General features: G+C 41.2%; 1 protein-coding gene across 2 annotated transcripts in view; it reads right to left on the bottom strand.

The window, feature by feature from the left end:
• LOC124857578 (copine-9-like) overlaps nucleotides 1-9,686 on the bottom strand; it is a 347,174-nt gene extending 337,488 nt beyond the window's left edge. For both annotated transcript variants that reach the window (XM_047348904.1, XM_047348903.1), the window contains exon 1: nucleotides 9,567-9,686. In XM_047348904.1, coding sequence (XP_047204860.1) covers nucleotides 9,567-9,643 — 77 coding nt within the window. In that variant the 5' untranslated portion in view covers nucleotides 9,644-9,686. The remainder of the gene's footprint in view (nucleotides 1-9,566) is intronic.
• Between the last annotated feature and the right edge of the window lie 12,515 nt (nucleotides 9,687-22,201).

Here is a 22,201-nt window from a genome sequence, read left to right as displayed (position 1 = left end):
CCAAGAAAGAAGAAGAACAGACCAAGAGTGAGAATCAAGAGTATAAGTACTTCGACTTGATTTTTGGAAGAAGAAACAGGTGAGTGATTGACTATTGCTCAAAGGGGAGCAGGCAGTCCAGGCATTAAGGGAAGATGATTTGGAGGAAATGACTAGAAGTAAATACTTGAAACAAAAGGGAACACAGGATTGCATGCATGATGACACAGTTGTTATCACCATTACCTTACAGCAGGAAGGTTATTGGTTTAAAACCAAGCCTGGGCTCTTACCGCATGGTGCTTGCATGTACTCCCTGTGCATGTAAGGATTCTCTCCAGGTATTCTGGCTTGCCGTGAAAATGAGCGGAAGCCACACAAACCTTTTCAATAGACAATAAACTACAGCGAAGCAAAACTGACCTAAATACACTGAAATATGACTCCATTTAGCCTTATTTCATTAGCGATGAAACTGAATCACATTTAGGCTCATACAATAATGTAACACACCTCAGAAAATGATGGAAACAACCTTCGTCGGATGGAAACTTCCTCTGTTTTTGTCACCTGTACATTGAAATGCGCATCAGTCTGAGCGCTGAGGAGCATATAATGCATATGAATCATCTCAGGGGCACTTTCATTCTTATGGGTATAGTTGTGCGTAACTAGGGAACAATGGCAGCTTTGGCTCAGCTGGAGGACATCGCCAGTGGAAGACGTCAGAGGGAGCGTTTTTCTCAGAGATCGTACTGACCTGCTGGCACATGACGATGCACATCTTATTGGCCGGTTTAGATTGCCCAGGGCAATTATTTTGGAGCCCTGCATGAAGCTGGCATCAGTGCTGGAGAGGGAAACCAGGAGGAACCATGCGTTATTGGTACCAGTTCCAGTTCTCACTACCCCGTGGCCCTTTCAACCGCAGCTTTTCAGAGGAAGCTGACTGACAGGTCGGGTATTTAACAGTCATCCCTGAACCGGGCCATGCCAGCTATATGGGATAGTCTCATCCTCCATATGTTGCTCAGATATATAAAGTTCAGCTAAACTTTGTCTCTAATTTGCAGTGAGGAGATGATTTCTAAATGTAATCAGAGCTATGGACTGCACTCATACTGCTATAAGGGCCCCATCTGTAAATAAAAATGCTTTGATGAATAGAAGGCATTTTCATTCAATATATGTGCAACCTCCTTGTGACAGACTAATGTGTCTCACTAATGCAATGGCACGATGGCCTCCTCTACTCATGATTCTTTTATCCTATCAAAATTATGATAATTAATCTAATAATAATAGTTGTGTTGAGAACAAACCTCAATCAGGCTCCGTGCGCAATGGCTGGCTTGTAGGTAATTTTCTATTTTTTATTAGACTTTCTGAATGGTTGTAAAAGCTTAAAGTTTTTTACATAGTGTGTTTGGTGACAGTCTTCCTTATACGAATATGGGAGGCATATTCACGTCATTATAATGATCAGCATTGAGCTATGAATGAGCTCAATGCAGCAGCTAGACAGTACCGTTTAGATTTGATGCACACATTGTAGAACTAAACAGGTTCTAACCGACAAAACGTTTTATTTTCAGATTTGATTCACTGATGTCATTTAAGAAGTTGGTTTGCTGTAATTCACTACAAACATCCCTCATGGTATGTAGTCCCAGTCTCTCTTAGCGTTTTTCCGGAACCAGTTCGGACTGTCACAGCACCGTTGCCATGGTTATTTGGGCACATGGTGGGTGACTTCCGGCTATTTATACTACTTTGCATATGTATTTAGGGTCGGGGACCGGGCGATCGGAGCGCCATGTGCAGCTGCGCATAATTCACCGCAAATTGGGATGTATGAAGGCTACATCTGCGGTGACATGTTTACGCACAGTTTAGTGCACCTGAAATTTTTTGTGTGCCGCAAGTTTCAGAATTTCTTCCTATCGCAAACTTTTAGTATGAAAGCTGCGCAGTCTTTCGATCATGAGGCCCCAGAAGTGTTAGTTGTGGGATTTCAATCATGTTAAACACAGATATTCATGAGCACATCATCACAGAAATGAAGGAGAACTACACACTGTACTGGGTATACACAAGCAGCCAGGATTTATACAGAGCCATATCCCGCCCACACCTAGGCTTATCAGACCCTGTAGGAAATCATGCTAGTACCTGCTCATCATTCTGTTTTCAGAAAGAACAAGCCCACAGTAAAAACCATTAGGTACATTAGGTACCATGCTCCAGGAATACTTTTAGAGTACCGATTGGCAGATCTTCCAGGAGTCAGCAACCTGGGTGGACAAGGTGGACCTACCGGAATATACTACATCAGTGAATGTATTGGTAAAGTTACTACACCCAGCAAAATTCGACCCATACAGAACCTCTGGTTAAATGGAGAAGTGGGGCGTCTCCTGAGGGAAAGGGGCACAACCCTCAAATCAGGAGACACACACATTGATAGACACTAAGAAGAGCCAGGAACAATCTGCAAACTATAATTCAGACAGCCAAGAAGAAGTATGCATCCAAGATACAGGACATTTCTCTACCCATGACACTAGGGCCATGTGGAAGGGCATCAAAACCATCACAGACTACAAAAGAGATGCTAAGTACCACTTAAACATATTCTATGCCCAGTTTGAGGCCACCAACATCATCTCCACGTCCACATTCCCCATTCCATCAGGTAAGCTGCACCTCAGCTTGTCTGCAGAGGATATGAGGTGCACTGCATGCAGTGCAACAGCACTAGCAAAGCAGCAGGCACAGACATTATCTCATGGATGGTTTTAAAGGATTGTGTCCAAGATCCCATAGATGTGTGGACTGATTTCTTCAGCACTTCACAGTCATGGGTAGTGGTCCCTGTGTGTCTGAAGACGTCTGTAATCCTCCCTGTACCCAAAGATGCAGCTGCAAGAGGCATAAATGACTAGCATCCAGTTATACTTACTCCTGTAGTCATGAAAAAGCCTTTAAGAGAATGGGCATGGCACATCTGGGAACTCATCTGGGATTTATGTCTATAGTTTTGCTTATAACTATGGTTACGTATCATAACATCTGGCCAAAAGTCAAAAAGTAACAGCAAAAATCGTTTCAACTGCACAGCATCCAAACCCAGAGAGAATAGTCATCCAAAAAAAGCAAAGTCTCAACTAGAAAAAGGAGGAATAAAAGTTATTAAAAAAATGTAAACAGAATGTAACTAGATTTCTATAGGCCTGAATGGAGGGAAGGTCAGCTCTGATTATCTGCTCTGCAGAGCTGATTGTTCGTGGCAGTCTGTTATGTTTTCTGGGTGATCCAAACCACACAGTGATTGGCAAACTCAGGACAGACTGAATAATGACCGTGTAAATTACCAGTGGCTCCTCCTTATACTTCTCGAGCTGTCACAGTGTTGGGCACAGCCATCATAGAACAAAGGACTGAAAATGGCCGGAACTGGATTACAGAGCCAAGAAAAAAAGTGACTGGTCAAACTACACCTCCCAGCATTCATAGGAGTACCGTAATACAAGGGGTGACGTGATGTCATTGATCGAGGGAGTCTTCACACAGCAGAAATTCCGGTGACATCACCAAACTATAAACTGTTTATCCCTGTCTTCATATTGTCCAGTCTGTCAGTATATATTACACTAAATAGGGTTTGGAGAGTTTACCTCTCACTCGGAGCTAAAGAGCTTTGATTAATATTGGGAAACTATTTTTTAAATCCATTTAAAAATTTTGTTCTGAATTGTAAATAATAAAGATGTTCAAATGTAAGGTATAAATTACAACAGGACACTGTCAGTCTTACAAAAGATAAAATGTAAACTTTTGTTCCATATTTGTTGTGAAAGTTCTACGTTTTGTCTGGACCAACATATATGGTTTAACCCAACCCCGTAGAGCCAGCGACCTACCTTTACTCATTAAGTACCACTTATTAGCTACATATATCATTCCTGATGGTTCAGTCGATAGCTATTACAATGAATAAGTATGCATTAGAAACATCATAAATATAATCAGTGTGATCATTTTAACGTAACAATGAGCATCATTGTATTTTTTCTCCTAAAACTGCACCAAAGTTGCTCAGCCTTTGAAACTTTGGTTCAAAGTGTGAAACTGACCTCAATGAATATAATGCTGCCAATACTAAAAGATGAATTCACATCTGCACTTTGAAATTCTGTCATACCTGCTTGTGTTTTGAGCTCTTGAGTTTGTGTTTTGTTATTTAACCTGGTCTAGTCCTTTGTTTTCTGTCTCCCTGCACCCCAAGCCTACACCTGTTCTGTGTTTTCCCCTGATTGTCTGGTCACGCGTGTCATTGGTTCCCCCTGCTGTCCAGTTTTGTATTTAAGCCCGTTTGTTTCCTTTGTTTCCCACTGGTTCCTTATGTGTTATTTGTGCTTTGTGGCTCGCCTGGAACCCTGTCCGTGTCCAGCCATGAGCAATAAAGTGTCGTCTTACCTGCAAACTTCGAGCTTCAGGAGTTCTTCCCTGGATATTGGTATAACAGAAACCCTCATTATGACAGATTCATCATGTTCTATATGAAAAAGGCCCGTTGGGTCACTGGAACCAGCCAACGGGACCAAGCGAGAGGAATGGTGAGGGAATCTAAGAGGGGTGAGGTTCTGGCCAAATAATTTTTTCACCTGGTGAACCTCTTCCAGCTCACCATGGAGAAGGCTGGAAATAGCTGGCAGCCTCCAAGACTGGCTCGAGGCGAGGAGGGATTTTTTTCCTGATCCTCGGATTCACCACGCCATTGAGGCCGAGCGACAAAGGGCCCTAGGACAAATCGCCGCTTCTATGAGGAAATCTCCTGCTCCGTCCTCCACCATTCAAACTTCAGTTGTATTTCTTTTTAGTCACTGAAATCTTCTTTAATCAGGCAGCATGTTGGTGCAGTTGGTAGCACTGTTACCTGGCAGAGGGTCCTGGGTTCGACTCCTGGCTGGGGATCTTTCTGCATAGAGTTTGTATGTTCTCCCCGTACATGCGTGGGTTCTCACCAGGTACTCTGGCTTCCTCCCAAAGTCCAAAAACATGACCGTTAGGTTAAATGGTCTCTCTAAATTGCCCTTAGGTGTGAATGAGTTGTTTGTTCTGTGTGTCTCTGTGTTGCCCTGCGATGGACCAACAGGGTCCAGGGTGTACCCTGCTTCTCACCTGTAGACTTCTTGAGATAGACACTATCTCCCCTGTGACCCATTATGGAATAATCAGTATAGAAGATGAATGAATGAATCCTCTTTAAACAAGACAGTCTTTTGAATTACTTTCAGTTCTGAACTGCTAAGAATAAACCAGCCTTTCAGCCTCAGAGTAACTTTCCTGGGCAGACAGAACAGCTGTGAGCCATGGTTGACAATTTTTCCTGCTAAGAGACCTGACTGAACCTGGAGCAGAAGTGCAAATTGATTGAAGTAAGTAACAGCATCTGGCCCACCTGTAGGTACTCCCTATCCTTACTGGCTTCGGGACATGTCAGACCTTGAAAACCTTCAGTGTTGATTTTTTTCGACACAGAAGGTTTTCTCCCAATGATTTTGGTAGGCACCTCAGACTGTCTCTGTTTCCGAGGTTGTTGAGAATGATCACAGCCACAAAAGCTGTCATCCTATTGGGCCTTCTCAAAGCCCAGTTACTGCAGAGTTGGTTGAATGCTTTTGACATCGATCCCAAGCTGTATCACTATTTAAAGCTGCAACTGACTCGTTCATTTCTCCGGGCAATGCACCCTTGAAGAGACAGGTCCCTTTTGTTCCAGAGAGTCCCTCTGGTGAACAGTCCATCACAAGGGATTACGGTCTCCGCAGATACATTCCTGGTAGGTTGAGGTGCTGTCTGGGAAGGCAGAACAGGGCAGTTCACCTCTGATGGAACTTCTTCTTTCTCTCAGGGGCAGACATGTCATGGTGCAGACAAATAGCTGCTCAACCGAAAACCACATAAACCATGAGGAGGGCACCAGGTCCCTACATTGCCTTCCGGGGGCCAGGGATCTCCTAATGTGGGCATTTTGGTATCATTAATGACCTCCTGTCCAGCACAGATTCCCTCCCAGAAAAGTGGAGGTTACACCCAGACATGGTAGCCCTATTGTGGTCAAGACAAGGTGGACCCATTTGCCTTAACAGACACAAGCCAGTGCAAAGCTTGGTTCTTGCTGCATGCAGATAGGGCTCCCCTAGACCTCAATGCAGCTTGATGCATGGTAGCTAACAGGGTTGTTGTATGCTTTTCCTCCTTTACCACTGATCCTCCATGTGCTTCACAGCTCTCCTTCAAATGCTGGCTGGGCAGCCATGGCTACTGCCAGTGAGCTTAGATCTCCTCTCAAATAGATGGTCAAACAGGCAGCCCTACCATTGTGAGCTGAGCTGCTTCACAAACCCTCCCTACGTTTAAGTGCTTCCTCAAGCCCTTTTTGCTAGTACTATCAAGATCTATTCGCAGGGTTAATTACAATTTTCTTTTTGTCACCTTACATAAATTTTTATTTGAACATGATTTTCTGTCATGGATCAGAATGTTGTGTAGCTCACACACTGCCTGTGTGAAAATAAATGATTGAATTTCTCAGAGCTTCAATCTTGAATGAGGGACCAGATAGGGTTGTCCACTCCCCTGCTCACTGTTGGCTATATTTACTGAACCACTGGTGGCTGCAATTTGTCAAAACAAACATATTCATGGAATTCAGACAGCTAATAGACTCCACAAAATGTGTTTATATGCTGATGATCTGTTCAAACTACTTTATCAATTGCAACAAATTAAAGACCCTTCCTATCTCCTATAATATTCATCTTAGTCCAACCATCCCTTTACTGTTTGTGAACATCTACAGCTGAATGAGCTGGCACAATTAAATGATGTCCTATAAATCTAATTAATAGAGAATTCTTCCCTTGTCACTTATGGAAAGAGTGTCTGCATTCCAAATTATTAAAATAAACTATAACATATCTATGATCCCAGTTAAACCACCCTAGTTCCAAACCTTCAATTTTATTGAGACAAAATTCTCATTGACATCTAAGCCTCCACGCATGAATTTAAAAACTTTACAAAAGGTTAAAAGAATTAGAAGCTTTGACATTTCATTCATAAATATGACATGGCACATATATTAAAACATATACTATGTTTGGGCGTGGCGCAGGTGGTGTAGGGGTTAAGCGCGTCACCATGTGCAGAGGCTATACCCCTCGATACCTACTGTTGGAAAAATGAAGAATAAAAGGTCTCTAGTGCTGCAAAGAAAAAACATATACTAAATTTGATTTTGAAGAATATATTAGACAAACTATGGATAGACATTAAAGAAACGGTATGTAGTGAAATCTGCATCTCTGATATTGAATTTTTAGCCCTTTAATTAAGCATCATAGCCATTAAAAGCATCAATATCACTACATCTCTGCCAATAAATAGTTTGAAAATCTATTTGATAACAATTGTTTTTGGAATATCACCAACTAAAATCTATCATCGAGTCCAAATTTTAGATCAAACAAACATGGAAATTTGTTTAGTAATAACTAGGTTTCTTAAACTTTAACCTGCAAAGTTGTTCTCAGATACTTATATAAAACGTTCAGAGGTAGATTTAACAATTAACAAGATTATTTGGGTAACGCTCAGCTGAAGGGGAGTAACAGATGTTTGAAAAAAAAAAAAGAATGGGACTTTATTTGTCCCAACGGGGAAAATTTACTCACTGAGTGAACACGTGACACTAATCATTTATATCAACTTATAAACAATTAATTAAAAAAATAACCAATCTCCACCAAAACACAGACAATGTAAATATAGAATCATAGAATCAACAGGAAACATCGCGATAAGACCCAATGGTGCTAACTGGAATGGGAAAAACAGGATAACAAATGATTTATTTTTGTTTGTTTAGGTTCTGATGGGAGATTTTAAAAACCAACAGAAAATAAAAAGCTGTTTGTGAGGTAAGAGTGCAGTCAGTAGCCTAATTATTAAACAGCACAACTGGAAGGTGGGGACTCACCATAGGAACATACTATCACAGCTGCTTATCAGGGCTGCACTGACAACATTGGTGCCATTCCCTGTTGTCATAGAAACAAAGCAGTTGTCTCTTAAAGCTTAAAGACTAATCTCACCTGTGTGCTTATCTGGAAAGAAGGAGATCTCCAAATAGTAACTCTGTAGTTGGGGAAACCAGTGGTTAGATTGAAAAAGGTGAAACTGGTTCTTTGTTGTGCTCTTTCACTGTAACCACTTTTCTAGTAGGTCTGAGATTGGTCTGATTTGCCTCTAAAGAAGAAGAAGATGAAAACATCTTCTAGAGGTCTGATAGCTACCACGTTAATGGCTTTACAGTCTGTTACCTTGTTTAACAAATTAATTTGTTCTCTCTTTTTATGGACTTAGTTCAGCAATAGCAGGTAACTGCTACTAGTAAAATGACAGGTTACTGATGTCTGGCAACTCTGTGCTTATCAGTATTTACTATAAAACAGATCATGACAAGAAAAATAAAGGAACTTGTTTGTGGTTATTTAGTTGTTTAGACAGTAATCATTTGTTTAACTAGATGGTGAATCATAAAACAGATAAATTATAAAACCTGGGAGCAATTTCCTAGAGTTTAAATGTCTCCACTGGGATATAGCACTACTGGGCTGTATCTGATAAGTCTGCTCAGATGCAGTGTCCAATCAGTACCTGATATCCAACAAGGATATGAATAAATTTAAAATTTTATGTTTTTATGTATGGTTTGATTGCATGATTTCTTATGTAATTCAGCTGTCAGGATGGAGAGAACAAAAAGAAGAAGAGAGAGAAAGAATCAGTACAGAAAGGGGAATGCGACCGGTTGGTCTAATAGGTGGAAGTGTAGGAAGCAAGTGATTCATTTTTAAATATTATTTATGTTAAAAAAGTGCATTGGCCAGACGTGTAAATTATTTAAAGCTATTAAATAATGCTTGTTTAACCACATGACTTAGCTTGGGGTGGGGTAGGTTGGGCGCATACCCCTAAGAAAGTAGGTAGTTGCGCCCCTGGCCTTACTAGAGGGAGAGCCCCTGAAATCATACACATCTGCAGTTGCTTTGTGGAGCTGGAGTGTTCTCTTTCTGCCGCTAAGAGATTCCTCTGATAAGGAGTAGTTTCAATGGATTTCTTTCAGTTCTTCACTTTTGTAATAAAAGTCAGCCCTGTCGTTTCAGGCTGTAATATGCAGCCATCCCTGCAGACTACGGTGGTTTAGGAGACTGAGCTCTCTGGAGCTCTTTGTGCACTCAATAAATCCACGCTCCTGTTGGTTATTGCTCGCCCCCACGCACTCCTACACCCACAGCATATTCTAATTTTTTCTTTAGAAGAAAAAAAAAACAATAAGTTGTTCCGTGCTTGAGAACGATTCATAATACTAAGAATGAAAAAGATGAAAAGTCTAGCGGGACAGAACGCAACCAGAATTAGGCGCTGGAATAAAATGCGTCTACAAGCAGGAGAGAAGAACTAAGATTTCCACTGAAATGTTCTAACAAACAGGGGGAAGCTTGAGTATGGCTTACCTGCAAGATACGGTGACTTCAATTTTAGTCGCAGGTACAGTTGAGTTTAAAGGGTCAAAATCTCCTATTGACGCCATAGTTGATGTTTTATGTGTTTTGCGTTTGTCTCCAGATTACTTCTCACTTCCTAAAATTGGCGCCCTGATTCCTGCCGATCTGGTCCTGTGGCTGAAAGAGAGTGCGCTCCGGTGGATGCTGCTGGCGGCCGCTGGAGAGCAACTGTGGGTGAAAGCATACCTGAAGATCCGCTTTCATTCACAGAGAGAGGGAGAGGGGATGAAGGAGAGGGAAAGAGAGAGAAAACCTTCTCCACATGCATCACCAGGTGGAGCCAGAAACCTTCCCAACTGCTTGCAGGGTTCTATGTGCACTTTGTAATGATGCCTTTAAGCAAATCATTTTACCATGCTTTAAATTGCCCTTAGGTGTGTGTGAGGTGGACTGGTGACCAGGCGCGTAGTTAGACCTGGGCCTCCGGGGCAGAAGCCCCGGATGTTTTCTAAATAGCCACGGACTTCTTGATAGAAGACATTTAGAAGTATTAAAAAGATGCAGCCACAAAATGGTACTGGACTTCACATTTTTATTTAAAAAGTCAGTTTTTTTTTTTCAATTGTGTTCCATATAATCACGTCCAGCTCCACCTAACCTGACAATGAGTTAAAAGGAGAAGACAAAAAAAAATAGCAATTAGCGCACTCGCAGCACCACGAATGCACAACTACGCACACAGCCAGAGATGGACTCCATTCTGGAGAAGTCCAGAACAGCAGTTTACTCCAGGTCGACCTGCCTCCTTCATTACCTGAAAAGTTACACTGAGCGCCTCAAACAGGTTTCATTTCAGAGCAACCGTGGAGCCAAATGGAGAGAGGGAGGCTGGTACATGTGTGTGTGTTCAGGAACAGGTGGAGGCCGAGCGGTATAACCCAGATGAAGAAGCAGGTAAAACCTGAATGCTGACTCAGGATGGGCTAATTGTAAGTTACAGCTAATCACTGATTTACCCAGCAAGACATGAGGTGGAGGTTCACTCTAATGAGCTTCTTCAGGGTCATGATGAGGAACTTTCACCTGAGCTACAGGTGAAGTTAAATGATCTGTTATAGCAACCTTCTCTGTGAGCTTCTAGCTGGATTTGCATCATAATATGAAAATATTGGGTCCTTTACTTCAGTCAAAATAAAAGCATTTAATCCTAGCTAGCTAAACAGATTTAAAGTCCTTCAGATCAACACATTACATCTCATTGCTGCAGCCAGTCTTATAGTCCAGTTCTACATGTAGACAGAAAAAGTGTTGCTCAATAAACCAGGAAAATATCTCCTGGTGCCAGTAAGACGTAGTAGAAAGAGCAAAAGTAAACCTCCCTCTTCTCTTTCATATCTTCTGTGCTGATTCTAAACATACAGCTCTGGCTTTAAAGATGCAGCATAATTAAGAAATAAATCACAGCACTTAATCACAGATGGACCATTAATTAGTTAACAATTTTATTTTTCTGAATGACACATGTAATACTATATAAACTAAACTAATTAAACAAGGATACAGTTTTACTGAAGGTGAGACATACATACCATATGTATACAGTTATTAATACCTGTAATATTAGTACTGATAAAGTCCAGGATGAGGCTCTATGCTATATTTTAAACAACACAACTTAACACCATTTTCCTCTCAAAGTGTTTAACAGTAAGAACTGCACGAATGGCTGGAATGAATAAGTGGAATGAAGGGCTGAAAAGATGGCGATAAAAGAGAACAGGTTCATAAAAGAAGGAACAATTTTAATAAAATCTTTCGAAAGTTCTTGGCATAATACAATAAATGTGTTTTGGGATTTTACCATTTCTTACTTGATAGACAGCTTCAGTTCCTCAACAGTCTGGGGTCTCCATTGTCATAATTTGTGCTTCATAATGCTCCACACATTTTCCATGGCAGACTGGTCGGAACTGCAGGCAGGCCAGTTTAGTACCAGCACTCTTTCACTATGATGTACGCTGTTGTAACACGTGCAGAATATGGCTTGGCATTGTCTTGCTGAAACTAGCGAGGCCGTCACTGAAAAAGACATTGATTGGATGGCAGCAGATGTTGCTCCAAAACCTGTATGTACCTTTCAGCATTAATGGTGCCTTCACAGAGGATATTATGGACAGCAGATGATAAAATCCCTACATTCCTTGCAGTGTTACATTGACAAATCTTGTTCTTAAACTGTTGGACTATTTGCTCACACATTTGGTCACAAAGTTATAAACCTCGCTTCATCCTTGCTTGTGAACAACTAGGCTTTTTGGGGATGCTCCTTTTATACCCAATCATGACACTCACCTGTTTCCAATTAACCTATTAATCTGTGGAACGTTACAAACAGATGTTTTATGAGCATTACTCAAGTTATACACAGTGGGGAGAACAAGTACTTGATACACTGCTGATTTTGCAGTAAAATCACATTGTGTGATTTTCTGGATTTTTGTTTTAGATTCCATCACTCACAGTTGAAGAGTACATATGATAAAAATTAAAGACTTCTACATGCTGTGTATGTGGGAAAATCTGCAAAATCGGCAGTGAATCAAATACTAATTCTCCTCAATGTAATTATATATTTTACAAATTTAGCCTTTGAAGAAAATAGTAATGTTTTTTTTTCATATTTGTCCAGATAAACATAAGTTCTTGTGTAAATTGTCACCATTAGGAAACATTTTGCAACCCTTTTCAAGATTAGAGATTATACTAAAAGATTATGAAATCATTCTGGGGTCAACATCCAACACCATCACTGGACATCTATCTATCTATCTATCTATCTATCTATCTATCTATCTATCTATCTATCTATCTATCTATCTATCTATCTATCTATCTATCTATCTATCTATCTATCTATCTACAGACTCCAGAGAAGGCTTTGTTCCTTGATCATGGGTTCTAGGAACACCTTAAGCTTTGACTTGAATTCAATACAAATATATCAAAAGTGTGTTTATGACAAAAGAACGGATATAATGTGTCATATTGTAAATGTGACACTTTTATCACTCCAGGCGGTACTTTTTATGGAGTATTTGCATTGAAGGTACAACCTTTACTGCATTCAACTAGGCTACATAAAATTGCTAAAGGAAATTTATATTTTATGTGTGTTTTTAAAATCTGTGCTTACTTTTATGTTACGCTTGCAGAAAAACTCCTAAAAAAGGAGCTTTTTAATTTTTCAGTTTCCACAAAAGAAATCGACACACTCTTGCTCAACATTGCATTATGAAACCCATTTTCTAAGCGTGTCTTTCAGCTACGTAGAAGAAATTGCTTTTGAATAACACTGTTATTTTGTAAACCTCAGCTACTTTTGACAGTAAAGTGTAATGTTTCCTGAGGTTTTGAAAGGTGATGTGGACATTTCCGATTTTCACAAAAGGTGACCAAAATAGACAACATTAGGAATTAGGACATGAGGGGGACAACTCAGGGGAAAAACGTTTATTGGCTATAGAAAGGAAATGCTAAACTTGTGTGGACTTGTAAAGAGGAGGGAATTCAGAATTCAATGACCCACAATGCACAATGGCAACCCATAATTGGAGCTAAGAAATACAAATGACCACTGGAGGGCGCTGAAGGAGTGGTGAAGAGCAGCAGAGAATACGGGGCTTGGGGAGGCTGAGTGTTAGTCTGTGACGTGGAGCTTGCTCAGAAGCAAGAAGCCTGAGACAAGGTCAGAGACATGAGGGGAAGGAGGAAATTGTTGACCAGACCCTCCGGAAAAGGTGAGGAGTCAGTCAGACCCTTCAGAGATTAAGGCATCGGCATGACCCCCAGGAGAAAAAGTAGAGGTATAAGCCACATCCTTCAGAATGGGGATGGGAGCATCTCATCAATGGTGTTGTCACCAGCAGGAGGAGAAGCAAACAGGAGGTACAGAGATGGGAGGTGAAGAAATTAGCTGTGCTAACACAGGTGGAGGAATTGCGAATGCGCCGAGCAAAGGTTACGGAAGCAAGATGAGTGGATGTTGTCAGCGTCATCGAGGATGGGCTGGTGGTTCACACTGATGGTGCCATAGTGTCTCAGAGCTGTATTTGGCTGCACTTATAATCTTGGATTCCTTTGGAACCCTGTTGTTCATGAGTGTTCCAGTCCCTGTCAGCCCTTTTGTGATCAGGGTGTCTAGGAGGTTGATCGTTGTAAAGAACCTGTCAAAGAACAAGTGGGTTCATTGGGGAACAGACTGCCAAATGAAGAACAGCTTGCTCTTCCTCCTGTATCTCTGAAGGTAGTCTTACCTTGGTAGACCACAAAGACCAGTTGGTGCAGCCAAGACAAACACATTCAATCCAATTGGGTATGGTTTGCCTGGTATATACTGGCGCACGGGGCATCAACCAATAAATGGAACCATTTGCTCCTCAGTGCACAATTTTTCAGTTCTAGGAAGACACAGACATCCATGCCTTACTTTGGTCAAGAGGGGCCTGATTCTCCACAAGAGATCACTTCTTCTTTCATCAACTCAAACTTCAAGGTCGTTGATGATCTTAATGGAAGTTTTTAGATCGTAAAACTGATTTCTGGACATGGATTCTGCCACAATTTGAAGTCTGGTATTTAAGGCCCAATACATTTGAATGTCTTCAGTTCTTCAGGAGTGATATTTAGTGTTGCTCCAAACACAAGGACTTCACGCTGATTTGTGCACAGGGCCATTCATTCAAATATGGAGTCATTGATGTATTGTTCAAAATAATCCATTGGGGTCCAGTTTTGGCGTGTCATGGCATCACTGATCTGAATAATGATCATCAAGTTGGAATTTGAATCTTAAGAAAAACCAATAAAGAGAGAAAAGCAAAATTAAATGAGTCTTAATTGTTAGAGAAAACAAGTATTTTTTTTTATAGAATGCAATCTCAAGGTGTACTTTGTATTCTTGCTCCACAGCAGACACCTGCTAGACTTAGATGTGGACTGTTCTGCTTGATCTGACACCTCTGCATCTGCTTGCCCTGCCTGAATTTTATCCTCAGAGCTCTCTAAATCATCTTCCTCTGCTTTTGCCTTAAATACTGCATCTTGATCTTCTTCATCAGACAACTCAATTTCCAGGTTTTCATCAACAAGCCGCATTGAAGTTTTCTCTGCTTCTGAGAATGACTCCCTTTCTTGTAATAAAAACAAAACAGGACAAAATGGAGGATATAACTACAAATGTCCACTATGTAGGACATTTTCTAAACACTCGAATATGTTAAAATAAAGTTAAAATAATTCTGACAATGTTTTAATGTGTTGTTAAGAGACCTATATAAAATATGCAAACAACATTTCAAGCCAAAACGTTGCTCAACAAAATGTAATATGCACTTACTTTTCCTCTTCCCATTAAATGCACTTGTAATGATAGAAACCATTCCCCGAATGAGGAAGAGAATCGTACCAAAGCCCCACCCTTTCACATTTGGAATCATTGAAAAGCCCTAAATGTCCCCTGTACATAGCAAAAGGAGTTAATTCAGTAGTTTGCAGTGGGTAAGAGATATTCAGGTTTACAAATGTCCTCCACAGAGGACAAATTAGAACTACTGGTAGTCAGGAGGATATAGATGTTTTATTTCTGCTCCGTCTGACTTTTGAACAGGAGCAACGGGTAAGGTAAGGTAAAGGTAAGTTTATTTATATAGCGCTTTTCAGTAACAAGACACTCAGCTGTACATACAATTACAATACAATCACAAAGAAAATAAACACAGATACAGATACAGACACAGACACAGACATAGAAAAACAAATCAAATGATACTACAGTCCTTCTAAGAAATCTAAAAATCTATGAATCCTTCTGAGAAATCTAAAAATCTCTGGCCAACATTACAATGATACAGATAACGTTAATAATCTTTTGGGTTTTACTGGCAAGAGCTGGTTCTAAACCAATCTTTCTAAAGAGGTAATTATATCATTAAGTTCTGTATGTAGGGGAAAGGTATCTTGTGCTAAGCTTTTACTGGTACTGAAGTTGAACTAAGTAATAACAGTCCATTGTAGTCTAATTAAGAAAGCTGGGTCATTGGTGTAAGAGCAGCTAAAGTCCAAATTACTAATAATATTTGGTTTTCGCTGGTAATCCTTCTGATAAAACTAAAAATCAATGAAAAAGTAATAAAATACTAATAATAATTGGCTTTTACTGGTAATCCTTCTGAGAAATCTGAAAATCTATGAAAAGTAATGGAATCACACATTTAGGTAAAGTAAGATAGGAGAAAAAATAATCATATTTCAGACTCTATTCTGAGCTGAATAAAGTCTGAAATACTACAAAAAACCTCAGCAGGAGTAAGCAACACACATACAGGTCCTTCTCAAAATATTAGCATATTGTGATAAAGTTCATTATTTTCCATAATGTCATGATGAAAATTTAACATTCATATATTTTAGATTCATTGCACACTAACCGAAATATTTCAGGTCTTTTATTGTCTTAATACGGATGATTTTGGCATACAGCTCATGAAAACCCAAATTTCCTATCTCACAAAATTAGCATATTTCATCCGACCAATAAAAGAAAAGTGTTTTTAATACAAAAACCGTCAACCTTCAAATAATCATGTACAGTTATGCACTCAATACTTGGTCGGGAATCCTGACTGCTTCAATGCGGCGTGGCATGGAGGCAATCAGCCTGTGGCACTGCTGAGGTCTTATGGAGGCCCAGGATGCTTCGATAGCGGCCTTTAGCTCATCCAGAGTGTTGGGTCTTGAGTCTCTCAACGTTCTCTTCACAATATCCCACAGATTCTCTATGGGGTTCAGGTCAGGAGAGTGGGCAGGCCAATTGAGCACAGTGATACCATGGTCAGTAAACCATTTACCAGTGGTTTTGGCACTGTGAGCAGGTGCCAGGTCGTGCTGAAAAATGAAATCTTCATCTCCATAAAGCTTTTCAGCAGATGGAAGCATGAAGTGCTCCAAAATCTCCTGATAGCTAGCTGCATTGACCCTGCCCTTGATAAAACACAGTGGACCAACACCAGCAGCTGACACGGCACCCCAGACCATCACTGACTGTGGGTACTTGACACTGGACTTCTGGCATTTTGGCATTTCATTCTCTCCAGTCTTCCTCCAGACTCTGGCACCTTGATTTCCGAATGACATGCAGAATTTGCTTTCATCCGAAAAAAGTACTTTGGACCACTGAGCAACAGTCCACTGCTGCTTCTCTGTAGCCCAGGTCTGGGGAATGCGGCACCTGTAGCCCATTTCCTGCACACGCCTGTGCACGGTGGCTCTGGATGTTTCTACTCCAGACTCAGTCCACTGGTTCCGCAGGTCCCCCAAGGTCTGGAATCGGCCCTTCTCCACAATCTTCCTCAGGGTCCGGTCACCTCTTCTCGTTGTACAGCGTTTTCTGCTACACTTTTTCCTTCCCACAGACTTCCCACTGAGGTGCCTTGATACAGCACTCTGGGAATAGCCTATTCGTTCAGAAATTTCTTTCTGTGTCTTACCATCTTGCTTGAGGGTGTCAATAGTGGCCTTCTGGACAGCAGTCAGGTCGGCAGTCTTACCCATGATTGGGGTTTGGAGTGATGAACCAGGCTGAGAGTTTTAAAGGCCTCAGGAATCTTTTGCAGGTGTTTAGAGTTAACTCGTTGATTCAGATGATTAGGTTCATAGCTCGTTTAGAGACCCTTTTAATGATATGCTAATTTTGTGAGATAGGAATTTTGGGTTTTCATGAGCTGTATGCCAAAATCATCTGTATTAAGACAATAAAAGACCTGAAATATTTCAGTTAGTGTGCAATGAATCTAAAATATATTAATGTTAAATTTTCATCATGACATTATGGAAAATAATGAACTTTATCACAATGTGCTAATTTTTTGAGAAGGACCTGTATAAGTAAAGCTTTAGCAAGGGTACAGTGGAATCTTGAGGGTGTGAATATATAAGTCTGAGTGTGTTTGCAAGAATTAGACTGTCAACACTGATAGTTGTGCCATTGTCCTTGAGAAGAGAGGTGGAAGTTTTATCAATCAGCTGCATAGTCCTATCAGCACACAGCTGGTAGAGGAGTGCTGGGGAAGAGCGTCGTGTTTATATAACATCCAGGAGATATTTTGTCGATAGCCAGTTAGCAGAAGTTGCCAAGGCCACATTGGAGCGCCAGATTTAGAAAAACAATAAAGGTTGTGGATCAGTCAGTTGGGAATTTCCAACTACCTTAAGAGTTTTACTGGTGTGTCTCAATTGCGAATCCAAATAGCCAAATTTCTGGTACTTTCCGCAGATCTCGAGCGTACAACTTCTCCAAGATTATATCCTTTAACCTCTGAGTCCAACCGCTGCCAGGCTGCGATTCTGTTCAAGAATCATGTCCAGCTTGCAATTCTGCTCTCTTAACATTTCAGTCTGAGTGTTGATCGCTCTACAGATTCCATCTAACATCGCAGGCAGCTTTGGAATGCTTTGAACAGCCGCCCACGTTTTGCGAATCACTCGATAAGCCAGGTAACCACCAACTCCAAAAAGTAGAAATCCTGTTATCAAAAGTCCAAATATGTACGCATCTTCTAAGTCCTCGACCGTCGAGGCTGCACGGTGGTGCAGTTTATAGGAGGGAGGGAGAGAAAACACGTGTGTCTTCCACCGAGAGCAAAAGAAAAGCCTGGGCAGTTATGTGGTTCAGTGACATTCTGGTCTACACTCCAAGCCAGCTATCGTTATGCCAACCGCCTGAAAACAACATAGAAAAAGCTATGCAGGAGTTAATAGCTTGGAAGCTCTTGCTTGCTGACAGAATGATTTGGTGGTGCACAGATGAGTGAGTAAAAGAAGATGGCGTTGTCAAAAATACATTCAGTCTGTACTAAAATACTTATGCCAAAGCTATCCATTTGGTTGAGCGAGCTACACGGCTGATAACACAGTCTCTTACGGCACAACAGCGAGCATACAAGTGTTCACTGCGAGGACAGTAGATTTTAGGAAATCACAAAAAGCCTTTCACTGACTGAGAAATAATCAGAATGCATGGAAGCTGTGGCAGAAACAGTTTTAGATGGAAAAGGACAACAACTTGAGGAAAAGGTTAAGCAAATTGCCCTGTCTGTCACAAGCGCAACAAAGAGAGCAGAATTATTATACCAAGATGTACAGACCCAGCTCGACTGTGCCATTCAAAATGCGTTTAATGTTGATATTTATCGCACTTTTCTGTTCAGCGGATGATTTCATGGGCATATGAATAATTGATCATTAGTTAAAAAACTAAAACTCTAGTGTTAATTAAATGTTAAATAAAAATGAGAGAAAATATTTGTGTCAGTTGATTTAAAATTTTCGAATCCCAAAGTGATGATGGAGGTAGTGGACCTCCTGCTATTTTAATTGGGGACCCTTGCTGTAGAGCATCTTATTTCTCTTAACTGACCAAAGAGTTTCTTTCTTGTAATAGCATTGGTAACAGCTTATATATTATAACTGACACAGTCCAACACAACCATATTTTTAGTAATTCCTGTGATAACAGATGAAATACTCTGACTGACCCATATGTACCCACAACATTTGTAAAGATAAACAAGCAAGGAACTAAAACAAAAACTAATACCAACCCACAATGGACTCCCATATAACCAACTTGTCTTAAATAGGTCACTTCCCATTGGTAAAGGGGCAGAGGTACCCTATATTGCAAAAAGTATTCACTCTCCTGCCTTGGCTCGCAAATAAACTGAAGTGACATCCCATTCTTAATCCATAGGGTTCAATATGACATTGGTCCAACCTTTGCCGCTGTAACAGCTTCAGCTCTTCTGGGAAGGCCATCCACAAGGTTTAGGAGCGTGTTCATGGGTATTTTTGACCATTCTACCAGTAGCACATTTGTAAGGTCATACACTGATGTTGAATGAGAAGGCCTGACTCTCAGTCCCCTCATTCATTAATTCCAAAGGAGCTTTATCAGGTTGAGGTCAGGACTCTGTGGAGGCCAGTCAAGCACATCCACACCAAACTCTGTCATCCATGTCTTTAAGAACCTAGCTTTGTGCACTGGTGCACAGTCATGTTGGAAGAGGAAGGGGTGAAAGTAGTTTTAAATTTTTGCGGTACTTGGGGGCAGAGCTAGAGGGGGTACTGGCGGCATATATGCATGCATATGTATATACATACATGTATCTATATATACAGGGGTTGGACAATGAAACTGAAACACCTGGTTTTAGACCACAATAATTTATTAGTATGGTGTAGGGGCTCCTTTTGCGGCCAATACAGCGTCAATTCGTCTTGGGAATGACATATACAAGTCCTGCACAGTGGTCAGAGGGATTTTAAGCCATTCTTCTTGCGGTATAGTGGCCAGGTCACTACCTGATAATGGTGGAGGAAAACGTTTCCTGACTCGCTCTGCCAAAACACCCCAAAACACTGGTGCAATGTGCAATCAATGAAGATACCAGGCTGGTCCAATTTAGCCATGAAACCTCCCACACTAAAATGACAGGTGTTTCAGTTTCATTGTCCAACCCCTCTGTGTGTGTGCATGTGTGTGTGTGTGTGTGTGTGTTCCTGTCCTGGCATCACAGTGAGAACCATTTTCCCGATTTCACCATCTAATTGAGGACCCTTTGTACCAAAGTGAGGACATTTTGCTGGTCCTCACGAGCTATTTTGCTAACGGTTAGGTTTAGGACTAAGGTATGAATTGACTTTAGGTTAAGGTTAGGCATGCACTGGTAATGGTTAGGTTTAGGGTTATTGTCAGGGTTAGGGCATAGAAAGGGTTGAAAATGACTGAAAATCAATGGAAGTCAATGGGAGACAGATGGTCCTCACTACATATAGAAAAACAACAGTGTGTGTGTGTGTGTGTGTGTGTGTGTATATATCAGCAAAGTCCAAACTCAATGGGTTCGAATCCCAGCCTGGGGTCTTTCTGCATGGAGTTTGCATGTTCTTCCCGTGCATGCGTGGGTTCTCACCGGTTATTCCGGCTTCCTCCCACAGTCCAAAGACATGCGTGTTAGGTTAATTGGTCACTCTAAATTGCCTCTCGTGTAGTGTATGTGAAATCTCTGGTCATAAGCGGTGTATTCGAGCTGAACTGTGTTGTTGTAATCCAGCAACATAACATGAAACACAACTAGTTTCTCTCCCTTTGCTTTTAACTGGGGTATTTAGCAACGAACAGAGAGAAATTAAATGTAGCGGTGCTCGTTTTAAAGGCTGGCCGTTCATAAAAGCCTCGAGCTCCGAGGGGAGAGAAGCAAAGCAAGAGCATTGAGGGTCCAGCATAGCAGAACAGTTCAGGAACTATTTGGAATGACGGGAAAAACGCTATATTTATAAAGAAATTAAGTCAAGTTTTAGACTGCCTGTTGATTGCGGATCTGATCTTCTTTGTGTGCTCGTGAATTTTTGCAGCCGTAACTGGTTCTGGATGACGGCTTCATAGCAGACAGCTGTTCTTCCCTATTCCCGGTTGTTAGGGTTTGAAAACGTTTGTATTGTTTATCACTCATGTCTGCTCTAAGTGCTGTGCTTTTCCCTCCTACATGCCACAGAAAGTGATATAGGTCAGACGAGTGAGTTATGCTTTTATCAGCAACATCTAGGAACTGGTACCGAGTCCTCACTCCCTTTTTGTTTAAAATCAAGACACATGAACCCTAACCTTTCTGACCCCACACACACACACACACACACCCTGAATGTTTGTTGAACTGTGTGTGAACCAGCATGTATAAATAAAGAGAGAGGGGTGCTAATACTTTGTAGATTTGCACTGCAAAGTGTGAGCTACCCTTGCTGCAAGTAAATCTGACTCTGTATTGTTCTTGCCTCTGAGTTGACTAATTAATACCTAACACCGGTGCTGCGTACTGGTGCAGAATCTTTTAGTGGTACGCAGTACCGGACCGTACCGGTTCACTTTCATCCCTGGGAAGGGGCCATCTCCAAACTATTCCCACAAAGTTGGGAGCATGGAATTGTCTAAAATCTCTTGGTATGCTGAAGCATTCAGGGGCCAGGTGCAGCCCCAGAAAAATAACCCCACAGCATAATCCCCCCTCGGCCAAGCTTTACACTTCCCACAATACAGTCAGACAAGTACTGTTCTCCTGGCAACCGCCAAACCCAGACTCGTTCATCAGACTGCTAGATGGAGACCAGTGATTCATCACTCCAGAGAACGTGCCTCCACTGCTCTAGAGTCCTTTCTGCGATTCACTTTGCAGAAAGTCGGCAACCGCTACCCCTGCTCCATCAGTTTACATGGCCCACCACTTTGTGGCTGGGATACTGTCATTCCCAGTCCCTTCCACTTCTTATAATACCACTGACATTTCACTGAGCTCCTGAGACAAACCCATTCTTTCACAAATATCTCTGCATGCGTATGTGCTTGATTTTATACACCTGTGGCCAAGGAAGTGATTGGAACGCCTAATTTCAGTTTGGATGGGTGAGCGAATACTTTTAGCAATATAGTGTATGGGACAAGATATCCAATGCCCGTGCAGTTGCCCTTTTAAAATGCAGACCACTCAGTGAGTGCATTACACTCTAAAAATAATTTTACCCGTTTACATTAAGTG

The sequence above is a fragment of the Girardinichthys multiradiatus genome, chromosome 20 (genome assembly GCF_021462225.1).
Source record: "Girardinichthys multiradiatus isolate DD_20200921_A chromosome 20, DD_fGirMul_XY1, whole genome shotgun sequence".
In the NCBI taxonomy this organism is placed as follows: domain Eukaryota; kingdom Metazoa; phylum Chordata; class Actinopteri; order Cyprinodontiformes; family Goodeidae; genus Girardinichthys; species Girardinichthys multiradiatus.
The sequence above is the reverse complement of the archived record's forward strand: the minus strand, read 5'-3'. Positions and strand labels throughout refer to the sequence as shown.